The sequence below is a fragment of the Centruroides sculpturatus genome, unplaced genomic scaffold, assembly GCF_000671375.1.
Source record: "Centruroides sculpturatus isolate CEXI.00-Female unplaced genomic scaffold, Cexi_2.0 scaffold97, whole genome shotgun sequence".
In the NCBI taxonomy this organism is placed as follows: Eukaryota; Metazoa; Arthropoda; class Arachnida; order Scorpiones; family Buthidae; genus Centruroides; species Centruroides sculpturatus.
Genome location: NW_019384412.1, coordinates 518,981 through 532,339, shown reverse-complemented (window position 1 = coordinate 532,339; position 13,359 = coordinate 518,981). Strand labels below are relative to the sequence as shown.

Here is a 13,359-nt window from a genome sequence, read left to right as displayed (position 1 = left end):
TCTGCTTCTGCCTTCCATTTCCCCTTAAATCTTTTACTATCTTCAAGGTGATTTAGCGCCCATTTTGGGAATCACTAGGTTTAGCACCACACAAGATTTAGTGCTAGTTTCAAAATCGAACAAATGGTAGCGTTATAACGAGGTTTGACTGTGTGTATGTATATGTAGGCTATAATCTATCTATTAATATAATCTATCTATTAATGTTTTCAACTTATAACATTAATTTAATATATTATAATATTTAACAACATTAAACTGCTTATAACTACATATAAATATATTTTTATATAATATATTTTTTTAAAGTTATAACATTTAAAATAAATAATTACATATATAAATTAATTTTTTTACATCAAAATTCGCTAATTTACTTAATTAATCGATGATTTTTTAATGTAATCTTTTTAAGAGTAAATAAGTAATAATTTATTTACATTCTTACGAGTTCTCGAGTGTTTTTTTTTTTTTCTATCTTAATTTTGTTATTAGATCCTTAGAGTAAAATTGATAATAAATTGTTAAGCTCGTAATAATTTTCCCGGAAGAACTCTTCTTAATTAGTTGGGTACATGATATAAGGTAATAAACTGGTCAAAACAATTATTATGTCAGATAATATGGCCAGTACAGGGCATTGAAGACGACAAAACCTATCGGGAAGGCAACTCGACTTATCTGATCAATTTTCTTAGCTTTAGCTCTTGGTGTGAACATTGATGATGTTAATAAAGGAAGTTCTGTATCCTTGATACTTGCTTGAGCATCACTGGATTTTGGAGTCTGAAAGAATTTAATTAATATATAAAATTTATTTATTTATATTGATAAAAAGAAATTGGTTGATGTGTATAATTTAAAACAATTTACTAAAAATTAAAAAAAAAACAAACACTACGCGCAATTATTTATCGTGACGTCGTCACAATTCCAGGCTGCAGCTTTTAATCATCTTTTAAGTTAGAAGAAAATCACGTCACTTCCGGTCCAGACCGGAAGTTTGTGTACAGTAAATCGGGGTCTTCGATTTACCACATATGCCTTCGATTTTAACAGTGTCTTCTGTACATTATACGCCTTCTGAGAACAGTCGAGTCATGCCGATCATCTATCTAACTCTGTTATTGAGATTTACGAAGGACAGACAGACAGACAGATGATAATAGAAATGTATAGATCTGCAATTTAAAAATTGCAGTCCAAAAATCTACACCTGAGAACATTGTCTTGCAGTGAAGCTCTCATCTTGTTTTACATATAAAACACGTTAAAATTCACCTTTGAGTGTAGAATAATTATTAAAAAAATATTTTTTAAATATATTTTTAAGATGTTTTACATGTAAAGGTGAACGAGAGCCTCAGGTCGAACTGCCGTACGTATGTGTGTGACAGATTTTAGTGTTTTTTTCTATTTTTTGTGAATTTTTTAAACAATTTATTTACATAAAAGCTATTTTTTAATATAGTCTACAAAACCTCAAAACTTCAATAGTTAACAATGTATTTTTAAATAAACAAGAAACAATAAAAGATATTATTTAACACTAAAGATATGTGATAATTTGTAGAAAAGGATCTCATAAAAGTTTATGTCCTTAGCTTAACTTACCATTAGCACTACTACATTTTTTTTATCGTTATTATCAGTTGTTGTAGTTTGCTGTCCTGGTATCTTTTTCCTCGCTAAATAATTTACAAAAGTAAATTCTAGGAGAGCAGCAAACACAAACATCGTACACGTCCCCATCCAAACATCTAAAGCTTTAACATACGATACAGGAGCGAGATTAGCTTGCTGATCGCTACTTTCTGATGAAATTGTAAGTAAAGTTGTAACTCCCAGAGTTATCCTTGCTGGTATTGCGTCGACATCTAACCAAAATGATACCCAGGAGATGACTACAATAAGTATTGTAGGCAAGTAACTTTGTACTAAGTGATGACCAATTGAACGCTTCAGATCAAATTCTGCTCGAAGGCAACTGTATTCACCTATCAGATATTAAAAAATAATAATAATAATAAAGTACTTTATATTATAAATTTTACTTTCTTATTTATTTATTAAGAAAGTCTCTTTGATAATTTTATATATAATGTAATTTCCTTAGGTAACTTTATTTTTCTTACATGCTACAATGAAATATCCATTACGTTGTTTTGTACTCGAGTAAAGAGACTTTCATTATCGCATCACTGATTAAACTTATTATATAATTTACATAATAACTTCTACTGTAATCGAATTACAGAAAGGTTTCTTAGAAATTCTCATTAAAAAAATAAAAATTTCCGTATGAGATTTGTGTGTATGCTACAAAATGTCTCTAGTATTAAAATTAAGATTTAATATTTTAAAAATGTAATTTAAGATAATAATTAAAAATTAATAAACTTTAATTAAGATTTTTTTTAGGTAATAAGCTTTGTTAAGGCCTATAATTCAAAAAGGCCTTTAGTTGTCTGAAGTCAATATTGTACAATAGACCCCATAATTCAAATTTACCAGGATCTCAAGAAACTATAATGTTGGGTGTCTATTACTCTATTTCATTTAATATCTCAAGATGGGGTAAAGATTAAGAAACGAAATTTGTCATTATAACTTGTATATAATTGGTATTGATGCTATTAAATTTTGGAGTAAGGAACTCCAAGAGAGTGAAGGAAATAGAAGGGGGACATATGTCATATCTGGAGTGTGATCGGAGTTAATGAAAATTTTACTCGTTATTGGCATTTACAATATTTTTATAAACATCTCTACTCCACAAATTAAGACATTCCTGGTCCACTTTTCCTCCTGTTCGAGTGCCAAGAAAGTCGAGTAAGATCTCTTGCTATTTTTTTAAAAGTAAAATATATTTTATATTATTGATTTTAATTGATTTTACTGCTTAAAAATCCTGGATGATATTTTCCAAAGATTAATTCAATAATTTTTAAGAATAAATTAAAATTTGTTTTTAAACAAGATACTAAATAATGAAGATAATCCCATTTTTAATGAAATCTTCTAATAAATAAATACGATTTTCTAAGTATTATATATTAATTATTTTATATCTTTTAAGATGATTATGGAAATTGTTAATTTAATAATATTTATCCATTTATAGTGTAAACAATGAAGTAACTTTTCTGAAAGTTTACAAATTTTCTCTTACATTAGTTTCACATCAATACACTTTCTTCCATACTTTAATCTTATGAAAATGTCAATAACTAAAGCTTAATCTGTCATGAAGTATAATTAATTTATTGCGAAATAAAATCTAAATAATTTAAATCTCCAGGATAAAGTATAAACTCTACAGTTATGCTCTTCGTTATCATCATTTCTAACGTGTGTGTTTGATAAATTAACAATTTTCATTTGTTGTGATTATAGTATATTTCTATGGAAATTAAGGGAGGTTTTAAACATGCAATGGGCAAGCTGGACTTAAGACATGTGGCTTTAATTTATAACATATAAAAGGCCTTTTCCTTCACCAAGTAGTGTTACATGCAAAAAATAATGTGAGGACCTACATGTATCGGTATACCAGTACGTGTAGGGCCTCACTAGTATACAGTATGTATGTATCAAATTCAAGGGATATCATAATAATGATATCTTGCAGATATCAGAGAAGTAATTCTTACGAATTATTAATACAATAACATATTATCTGAATACCAATTAACTGAATCAAACATTTATTTATTTAATAACTGGGAATTATAACTTAACATATGTAGATATGATTAGCTGGAAGTAGGGAGAGATAACTAATTTATAATTANGTAAAATCAAAATGATATATATTGTTATGTGCATTAATATCTGTTAAATTCTATATTTATAATTATTATATATAATATCATTCATTTTATAAATGCTAATTAATTAGAGTAGTAATGGTTTAATGGAATATTAAATGGCAACGAATAATAACTCAAATTCCATAATTAATATAAAATTTATCTGTTTAGTAATATAATAAATTCATTTTTTTTTAAATTTATTAAAATTAATTAAGTTATAATTTATTTTAAGCTTAGAATTCTTATAGGAAAAAGAAATGATAATGTGCACCTTAACATATACAAGATTTTCCCATCTGGATTGATTCGAACTAATACATTTGGTACCGTAACATATTGAAATTCTCCATATTTAGCATTTGGAAAATATACATCAGGCCTCCATACTTTCTTAACTAAATTTGGATCATTTAAATCTAAGGGCCTCGTTAAATTAGGGCTTCTCATCCGATTATCGGTCCACGTTTGTCGAAGATAGATCTAAGAATTTAAAAGAAATTAAATTTAATTAATTAATTATATTTAGAAGAATTTATAAATAGTTTATTTGATTAAAAATATACATATATATTTACGAATTTAATATTAATAAAACTAGAACCAATATAATTTGTGTTTGCTTAGTGACGTTATTTATGACATCATCCGAGTGTTTATGATGAGAGAAATTCGTTGAATAATGTTATTCACGATTTTAAAAACATGTATACAACTTCAAAAATACTTTTAACATAACATACTTATTGTTAAAATTTCGATATATTGTCCTTCTAGATAACGTTGCCCTCGTAAAGTGGCAATGAATACACTTATAAATACAGTAAATTCTTAATTTACGCTTGTTTAAATTAAGGATATAACCATATTTAAGGATAGATCAGTGTAACAGCCTTCCATTGCTTTGATGAATGCATTACATTAAGAATATACTGTACATAAGTTACATATTGTACTGATTATGCTTTGTGCAATGAATGTAATACGTATTATTGAAATTACTTGTGTAAGTATAGTTAATTCTTTAGAAAGGAGTTCAGATTGGTTTGATAAATTAGGGTACTCTCTATCCAACTTGAATACGGTTCCATAATCAAAAACAAATTATTGGGAGCTAGAAGAGCAAACTAAAAAATCGTGATTGGCATTTTCTTCCAGTTAGCACATTGCCTATTATTTACGGTTTAAGTATGAAAATAAGAAACAGTAGCCTAAGTTTACATGATAATAGCGAAAATATATATTATAATCTCTATATAATGCATATGGGCACTAATGACTAAGGTGAGAGGGCTTAGTTATCTCAGCTAGGGATTTAGCTCAATAAATGCCTTTACCTACCGTTTTAAGGACTTTACTATGACGTGCATTATCTTTCCTAGTTATTTGCATTGTTTCAACTTATAATGACTATTTGTTTCATTTTTCTATTGATTTTTTAAAATTTTGTGGACTTATATTTTTTGTACTCGTTCAGATCACCAACAAATAGTAAGATTTGGAAAGTAACTATCAAATTAAGTATTGTGTTAAGCTATCTTTTCTTATCCAATTGATGTGTCATGTCTAATGTTTTAATTTTGCAAAGATTTTCAAATTAGCTGCCAGTTTCCATGGGTTTGATAGAATTGATACTTCGTTTTATCATGATATCCTGTTACTGGTTTATAGACATATTATCTTATTTAAAATTAGAGGTACAGTACAGCCTGTACCATTTTATCATACCTGTTTGGTAAAATGGAATACTTCGCAACTTATTAAACAACACTTTTTAAAATAGAATTTAGAAATACGCGCCTTCATATTTGTATTAAGTATTAATAATTTATAATTATAATTTTCTTTGTCAATTTTAATATCTAATTAAGTAGAATTAGACTAAATATTTTAATATTCTAAATCAGTGTCAAGTTTACATTGTGCCAAATCCCTTTTATATAAATTTACACAGAAAAAAGACAAGGAATTCATTATACAGTCACTTCTAATTAACATATGGTCTGTATGGGTGACAGTTTGATTAATTCACATAAAAACATATGTTATGAGTACACATAAATTACTTGGTACAACTCTTTAGGAGAGAGATTTTTGCTTCACCCTGTATAACGTAGAGCTTTATCGCCTGTTTTTATATTACACAAAGCTAGATTAGTAATTAGTATTGGATTTTTAATACATTTCTTTAGATAACCTATGTTTAGTATAGAGATTTTTGTCTCATCCTGTATAACGTAAAGCCTTATACGTCATGATTTTTCTACTATACAAAGCCCAAGTTTGTAACTAGTATTGGATTTCGAGTTCAGTATCAAGAACAATAAAAAAAACTGCACTTTTTATAATTTAAAAATTAAATTAAATATATAAAATTATTAATTACTTGCACATATCATGTTGTATCTTTGAGTAAACAGATAATTTAGTTAAGTGTTAATGACTAATTAATCAGAACTTGTTATGTTAAATTCGATATAATTATGTAAAATCAAAATGATATATATTGTTATGTGCATTAATATCTGTTAAATTCTATATTTATAATTATTATATATAATATCATTCATTTTATAAATGCTAATTAATTAGAGTAGTAATGGTTTAATGGAATATTAAATGGCAACGAATAATAACTCAAATTCCATAATTAATATAAAATTTATCTGTTTAGTAATATAATAAATTCATTTTTTTTTAAATTTATTAAAATTAATTAAGTTATAATTTATTTTAAGCTTAGAATTCTTATAGGAAAAAGAAATGATAATGTGCACCTTAACATATACAAGATTTTCCCATCTGGATTGATTCGAACTAATACATTTGGTACCGTAACATATTGAAATTCTCCATATTTAGCATTTGGAAAATATACATCAGGCCTCCATACTTTCTTAACTAAATTTGGATCATTTAAATCTAAGGGCCTCGTTAAATTAGGGCTTCTCATCCGATTATCGGTCCACGTTTGTCGAAGATACAAATCCACTTCAAAATCCTAATAAAAATAAACGAATTAAAATTTTAATAAATTTATAAAATATAAACCTCTAAAATATGGTAAAACCTGTGTAAGCCGGAATCGCACGTTATTGAATAATTATTTTTTTCGATTAGGCAAGTTTCCGTTTTGAACAGGTGTGTTTTTAACGTAGAGAATTCGCTTCGTTTCGAAGAACTTTTTATGTTTAGACAGGTTTACGTTTTATTCAGATTCCGCTTTAAACAGGTTTTACTGTACTTATTAATAAGACACGTAATTATTAATTTCATTAATATTTGAAAAGTACAATAATTGAAAGTGTAACAACTTTAAAGTATCAAATGAAGGATAATTTAAGCTTATAAATATATGTACAGTAAAACCTGTCTAATACGGAATCTATATATACCAGGAACATCAGTAAACGAAATCTGTATAAAACGGAAACCTGATTAAACGGAAAAGTATTCGGTATCGTGAGATTCCGTTTTACGCAGGTGTTACTGTATATAAAAGTACAGTGTGGCCCAAAAGTTGATTAACCGATATATAAGATATTTTATGATTCAATTGCTTTATTAAGAGTGATTAAATTGAAATATCCTTAAAATACCACCCCCTACTCAACGCTGTCTAAAGAGATATTTACTGAATTTAGTAAGATTTCAGGATGTGCAAAAGCCACTTCTATAAAAAAAAATTAGTACCAAAACTCTCCGTTGTGGCATTTATGGCGTTATAAGCACGGAAAAACAATTTCATCTGTGGAAACTATTAAATAAATGTAGTTTATCGAAGACGTGTTGCAAACTTGGCAGCTTTGAAAGACAGTGCCACACTGTGCTTGAGGATCGACACAGAAGATCTATTACGGTCGGCCCATGAAGACATTGTTTATCAACTTCAACTTTTTCACCTTCAGAATGTGAATCTCCATCGAGCATTAATTCTTGCATCACTAAGACACGAGATGTTTGTTGCTTACAGAGCCAAAAATGCCAAAGTGGCGAGTTTCGGTATAATTCCTTTTACGGAGATATCTTCTTAGTGTCCTAGTGTCACCACACTAAATTAAATTGTATTTGGACGGCTAAATATTTCACTATGGGTATTTTAATTTAGTCAACTGACTTTTGGATTACCTTGTATATAAAATCAACCATATAAATCTACCTAACTTTTCAATTATTATATAGTAAATTACAAAAGGTAAAAACTATATATACAATAATATTAGGTTAAATGTTCGATATAGTATGATACTATAGCTACTTGGGAAATCTAAACACATTAAAACTATAAAAAAATCTTAGAAATTTTTAATAAAAGCTAGATTTAACAAACAAAATTTCCAGTCATGTGTAAAAATTAACACCCTTTTACTTTAAAATAAGCGTTTTATATATAATTAAATCAACAGGCTAATATTTTCTTTTTAAATCTAAGAGTCACCACTTTTAAGAACATTTATTTATTCGTCCGCCTGTCTGTCTCTTCTACCTTAATCTCGAGAACGGAGTCAGATACATAACCGCATGACTCTTTTGTTATCAGGAAAAGTATGATGTACAGGGGCAGGACAGTACTAAAATCGAGAGCATATATGATTAAAAATATAATTAAAAATTGCAGCCCTGCATTGTTACAATGTCATTTTAATTACACAAACGTATTAAAATTACAATTATACTTTTAATATAATTTTATTATAAAAATCTTTTTAAAAAATCTAACTTTTTAAACGAAAATTTTATCAGAAAAATATAAAAATATTTGAAAAATTTAAATTCCTTCATTATCATTCTATATAAAGTAGTATGTACTGTGTACATCTACATACTTTCAATGGAGATTCATTTAAAATAAATGATTTTGACAATTTTTTTTTCTATTGATTTCTACGAGTTGAAAATTTCTTCTATTATTTTCTTATTTAAAACTTTATAAGCTCATAAAAAATATTTTCTACTTTAAAATTTTTTTTTAAAAGAATGTTAATATTTTCTTTCTATTTTCTTTATTCAAATGTAAATATTCTAAAAATAACATTTAAAATATTTTAGAATAGAAAATAAATATCCAGTAACTTATATACAACGCTTTTATAATGTATAAATGTGCTTTAAGCTAGAATATTTTAAAAGGCAATTTCTTAAAACCTCTTCATATTTATATTTATTTTTTATTGCTTAAATAAGCTTTCGGAAAAGTAAAGATAAAAATAAACTATAATATATTCTGTATTGAAAAGTGTGTAATATACAAAGCTCCTGTTTACCTTTATCAATACTCGCATCCCTTTGAAGTTTTTTTAATTTATTCTCTCTCCCTTAAGAATATTTACTACTTTCCCGGCTGTTATACATAACAGAGGGAAAGTATGGCAATTCGTCGAAATTATTACGTACAAAATTTTTGCATTTTTGGACCCAGGCAACATTGAAACGTCAAGAAATTTTTTCCTGTATGTACCCAATTTAAAGCTTAATAACTCCTGTACCTTTGGTCGAAAATTTATGAAATTTTGCTAAGATGTTTGAGCATTAGAGACGTTAATGCTATTAAATTTTGGTGGTTAAAGGTCAAGAGGGTGGGGAGATATAAGGGTGTTGTGTGTCGTAACTCAAGATTTAACTCGTTATTAGCATTTAGGATATTTTGTAAAATTTATCTCTATCCTCAAAATTAAATTTTTTTCATCTTATAATAACTAGTAATATAAAATGTTTTTAAATATAATACCATAACAGGTGGGGACACACAATTTTTAACTTTTTTTGCCGAGAAAGTTATACAACTTGTTTCTGAATAGATTTTTTTTAAATTTAAGTTGAAAGGGTCATTTCATCTTTTCACGTATGTTTAGACACAGCTTATGCCATTAATTAGCTAAATTTAACTGTGTCCATTCATTTTTATAGAAACATTTAAGTGTAGGTTAGGCAGAGCAGGATTTATTTACAGTCGACCCCCTATAACACTGTTGATTATTTCGTTTTATATGAATTCCATGTTGTACGAGTCACTTAGATTTTACAAATACGTGAATCGTTCACCGGCCCGGCTCACGTATTTGTAAAATCTAAGTGACTCGTACAACANTTAGTAATATAATAAATTCATTTTTTTTTAAATTTATTAAAATTAATTAAGTTATAATTTATTTTAAGCTTAGAATTCTTATAGGAAAAAGAAATGATAATGTGCACCTTAACATATACAAGATTTTCCCATCTGGATTGATTCGAACTAATACATTTGGTACCGTAACATATTGAAATTCTCCATATTTAGCATTTGGAAAATATACATCAGGCCTCCATACTTTCTTAACTAAATTTGGATCATTTAAATCTAAGGGCCTCGTTAAATTAGGGCTTCTCATCCGATTATCGGTCCACGTTTGTCGAAGATACAAATCCACTTCAAAATCCTAATAAAAATAAACGAATTAAAATTTTAATAAATTTATAAAATATAAACCTCTAAAATATGGTAAAACCTGTGTAAGCCGGAATCGCACGTTATTGAATAATTATTTTTTTCGATTAGGCAAGTTTCCGTTTTGAACAGGTGTGTTTTTAACGTAGAGAATTCGCTTCGTTTCGAAGAACTTTTTATGTTTAGACAGGTTTACGTTTTATTCAGATTCCGCTTTAAACAGGTTTTACTGTACTTATTAATAAGACACGTAATTATTAATTTCATTAATATTTGAAAAGTACAATAATTGAAAGTGTAACAACTTTAAAGTATCAAATGAAGGATAATTTAAGCTTATAAATATATGTACAGTAAAACCTGTCTAATACGGAATCTATATATACCAGGAACATCAGTAAACGGAATCTGTATAAAACGGAAACCTGATTAAACGGAAAAGTATTCGGTATCGTGAGATTCCGTTTTACGCAGGTGTTACTGTATATAAAAGTACAGTGTGGCCCAAAAGTTGATTAACCGATATATAAGATATTTTATGATTCAATTGCTTTATTAAGAGTGATTAAATTGAAATATCCTTAAAATACCACCCCCTACTCAACGCTGTCTAAAGAGATATTTACTGAATTTAGTAAGATTTCAGGATGTGCAAAAGATACTTCTAAAAAAAAAATATTAGTACCAAAACTCTCCGTTGTGGCATTTATGGCGTTGTAAGCACGGAAAAACAATTTCATTTGTGGAAAATATTAAAGAAATGTAGTTTATCGAAGACGTGTTGCAAACTTGGCAGCTTTGAAAGACAGTGCCACACTGTGCTTGAGGATCGACACAGAAGATCTATTACGGTCGGCCCATGAAGACATTGTTTATCAACTTCAACTTTTTCACCTTCAGAATGTGAATCTCCATCGAGCATTAATTCTTGCATCACTAAGACACGAGATGTTTGTTGCTTACAGAGCCAAAAATGCCAAAGTGGCGAGTTTCGGTATAATTCCTTTTACGGAGATATCTTCTTAGTGTCCTAGTGTCACCACACTAAATTAAATTGTATTTGGACGGCTAAATATTTCACTATGGGTATTTTAATTTAGTCAACTGACTTTTGGATTACCTTGTATATAAAATCAACCATATAAATCTACCTAACTTTTCAATTATTATATAGTAAATTACAAAAGGTAAAAACTATATATACAATAATATTAGGTTAAATGTTCGATATAGTATGATACTATAGCTACTTGGGAAATCTAAACACATTAAAACTATAAAAAAATCTTAGAAATTTTTAATAAAAGCTAGATTTAACAAACAAAATTTCCAGTCATGTGTAAAAATTAACACCCTTTTACTTTAAAATAAGCGTTTTATATATAATTAAATCAACAGGCTAATATTTTCTTTTTAAATCTAAGAGTCACCACTTTTAAGAACATTTATTTATTCGTCCGCCTGTCTGTCTCTTCTTCCTTAATCTCGAGAACGGAGTCAGATACATAACCGCATGACTCTTTTGTTATCAGGAAAAGTATGATGTACAGGGGCAGGACAGTACTAAAATCGAGAGCATATATGATTAAAAATATAATTAAAAATTGCAGCCCTGCATTGTTACAATGTCATTTTAATTACACAAACGTATTAAAATTACAATTATACTTTTAATATAATTTTATTATAAAAATCTTTTTAAAAAATCTAACTTTTTAAACGAAAATTTTATCAGAAAAATATAAAAATATTTGAAAAATTTAAATTCCTTCATTATCATTCTATATAAAGTAGTATGTACTGTGTACATCTACATACTTTCAATGGAGATTCATTTAAAATAAATGATTTTGACAATTTTTTTTCTATTGATTTCTACGAGTTGAAAATTTCTTCTATTATTTTCTTATTTAAAACTTTATAAGCTCATAAAAAATATTTTCTACTTTAAAATTTTTTTTTTTTTAAATGTTAATATTTTCTTTCTATTTTCTTTATTCAAATGTAAATATTCTAAAAATAACATTTAAAATATTTTAGAATAGAAAATAAATATCCAGTAACTTATATACAACGCTTTTATAATGTATAAATGTGCTTTAAGCTAGAATATTTTAAAAGGCAATTTCTTAAAACCTCTTCATATTTATATTTATTTTTTATTGCTTAAATAAGCTTTCGGAAAAGTAAAGATAAAAATAAACTATAATATATTCTGTATTGAAAAGTGTGTAATATACAAAGCTCCTGTTTACCTTTATCAATACTCGCATCCCTTTGAAGTTTTTTTAATTTATTCTCTCTCCCTTAAGAATATTTACTACTTTCCCGGCTGTTATACATAACAGAGGGAAAGTATGGCAATTCGTCGAAATTATTACGTACAAAATTTTTGCATTTTTGGACCCAGGCAACATTGAAACGTCAAGAAATTTTTTCCTGTATGTACCCAATTTAAAGCTTAATAACTCCTGTACCTTTGGTCGAAAATTTATGAAATTTTGCTAAGATGTTTGAGCATTAGAGACGTTAATGCTATTAAATTTTGGTGGTTAAAGGTCAAGAGGGTGGGGAGATATAAGGGTGTTGTGTGTCGTAACTCAAGATTTAACTCGTTATTAGCATTTAGGATATTTTGTAAAATTTATCTCTATCCTCAAAATTAAATTTTTTTCATCTTATAATAACTAGTAATATAAAATGTTTTTAAATATAATACCATAACAGGTGGGGACACACAATTTTTAACTTTTTTTGCCGAGAAAGTTATACAACTTGTTTCTGAATAGATTTTTTTTAAATTTAAGTTGAAAGGGTCATTTCATCTTTTCACGTATGTTTAGACACAGCTTATGCCATTAATTAGCTAAATTTAACTGTGTCCATTCATTTTTATAGAAACATTTAAGTGTAGGTTAGGCAGAGCAGGATTTATTTACAGTCGACCCCCTATAACACTGTTGATTATTTCGTTTTATATGAATTCCATGTTGTACGAGTCACTTAGATTTTACAAATACGTGAATCGTTCACAGCCCGGCACACGTATTTGTAAAATCTAAGTGACTCGTACAACATGGAATTCATATAAAACGGAATTATCAACAGTGTTATAGGGGG

The 13,359-nt window shown here is 27.5% G+C and overlaps 1 protein-coding gene across 1 annotated transcript in view; it reads right to left on the bottom strand.

Annotated features, from left to right (window-relative positions):
- Positions 1 to 457: 457 nt before the first annotated feature.
- The window catches only part of LOC111619040 (glycine receptor subunit alphaZ1-like), a 63,439-nt gene continuing 50,537 nt past the window's right edge, over positions 458 to 13,359 (bottom strand). Inside the window, exons 4-9 of the mRNA XM_023360679.1 lie at positions 10,006 to 10,231; positions 7,671 to 7,756; positions 6,637 to 6,813; positions 4,099 to 4,295; positions 1,615 to 2,008; positions 458 to 786 (exon numbers count right to left, since the gene is read on the bottom strand). Coding sequence (XP_023216447.1) covers positions 610 to 786; positions 1,615 to 2,008; positions 4,099 to 4,295; positions 6,637 to 6,813; positions 7,671 to 7,756; positions 10,006 to 10,231 — 1,257 coding nt within the window. The 3' untranslated portion in view covers positions 458 to 609. The remainder of the gene's footprint in view (positions 787 to 1,614; positions 2,009 to 4,098; positions 4,296 to 6,636; positions 6,814 to 7,670; positions 7,757 to 10,005; positions 10,232 to 13,359) is intronic.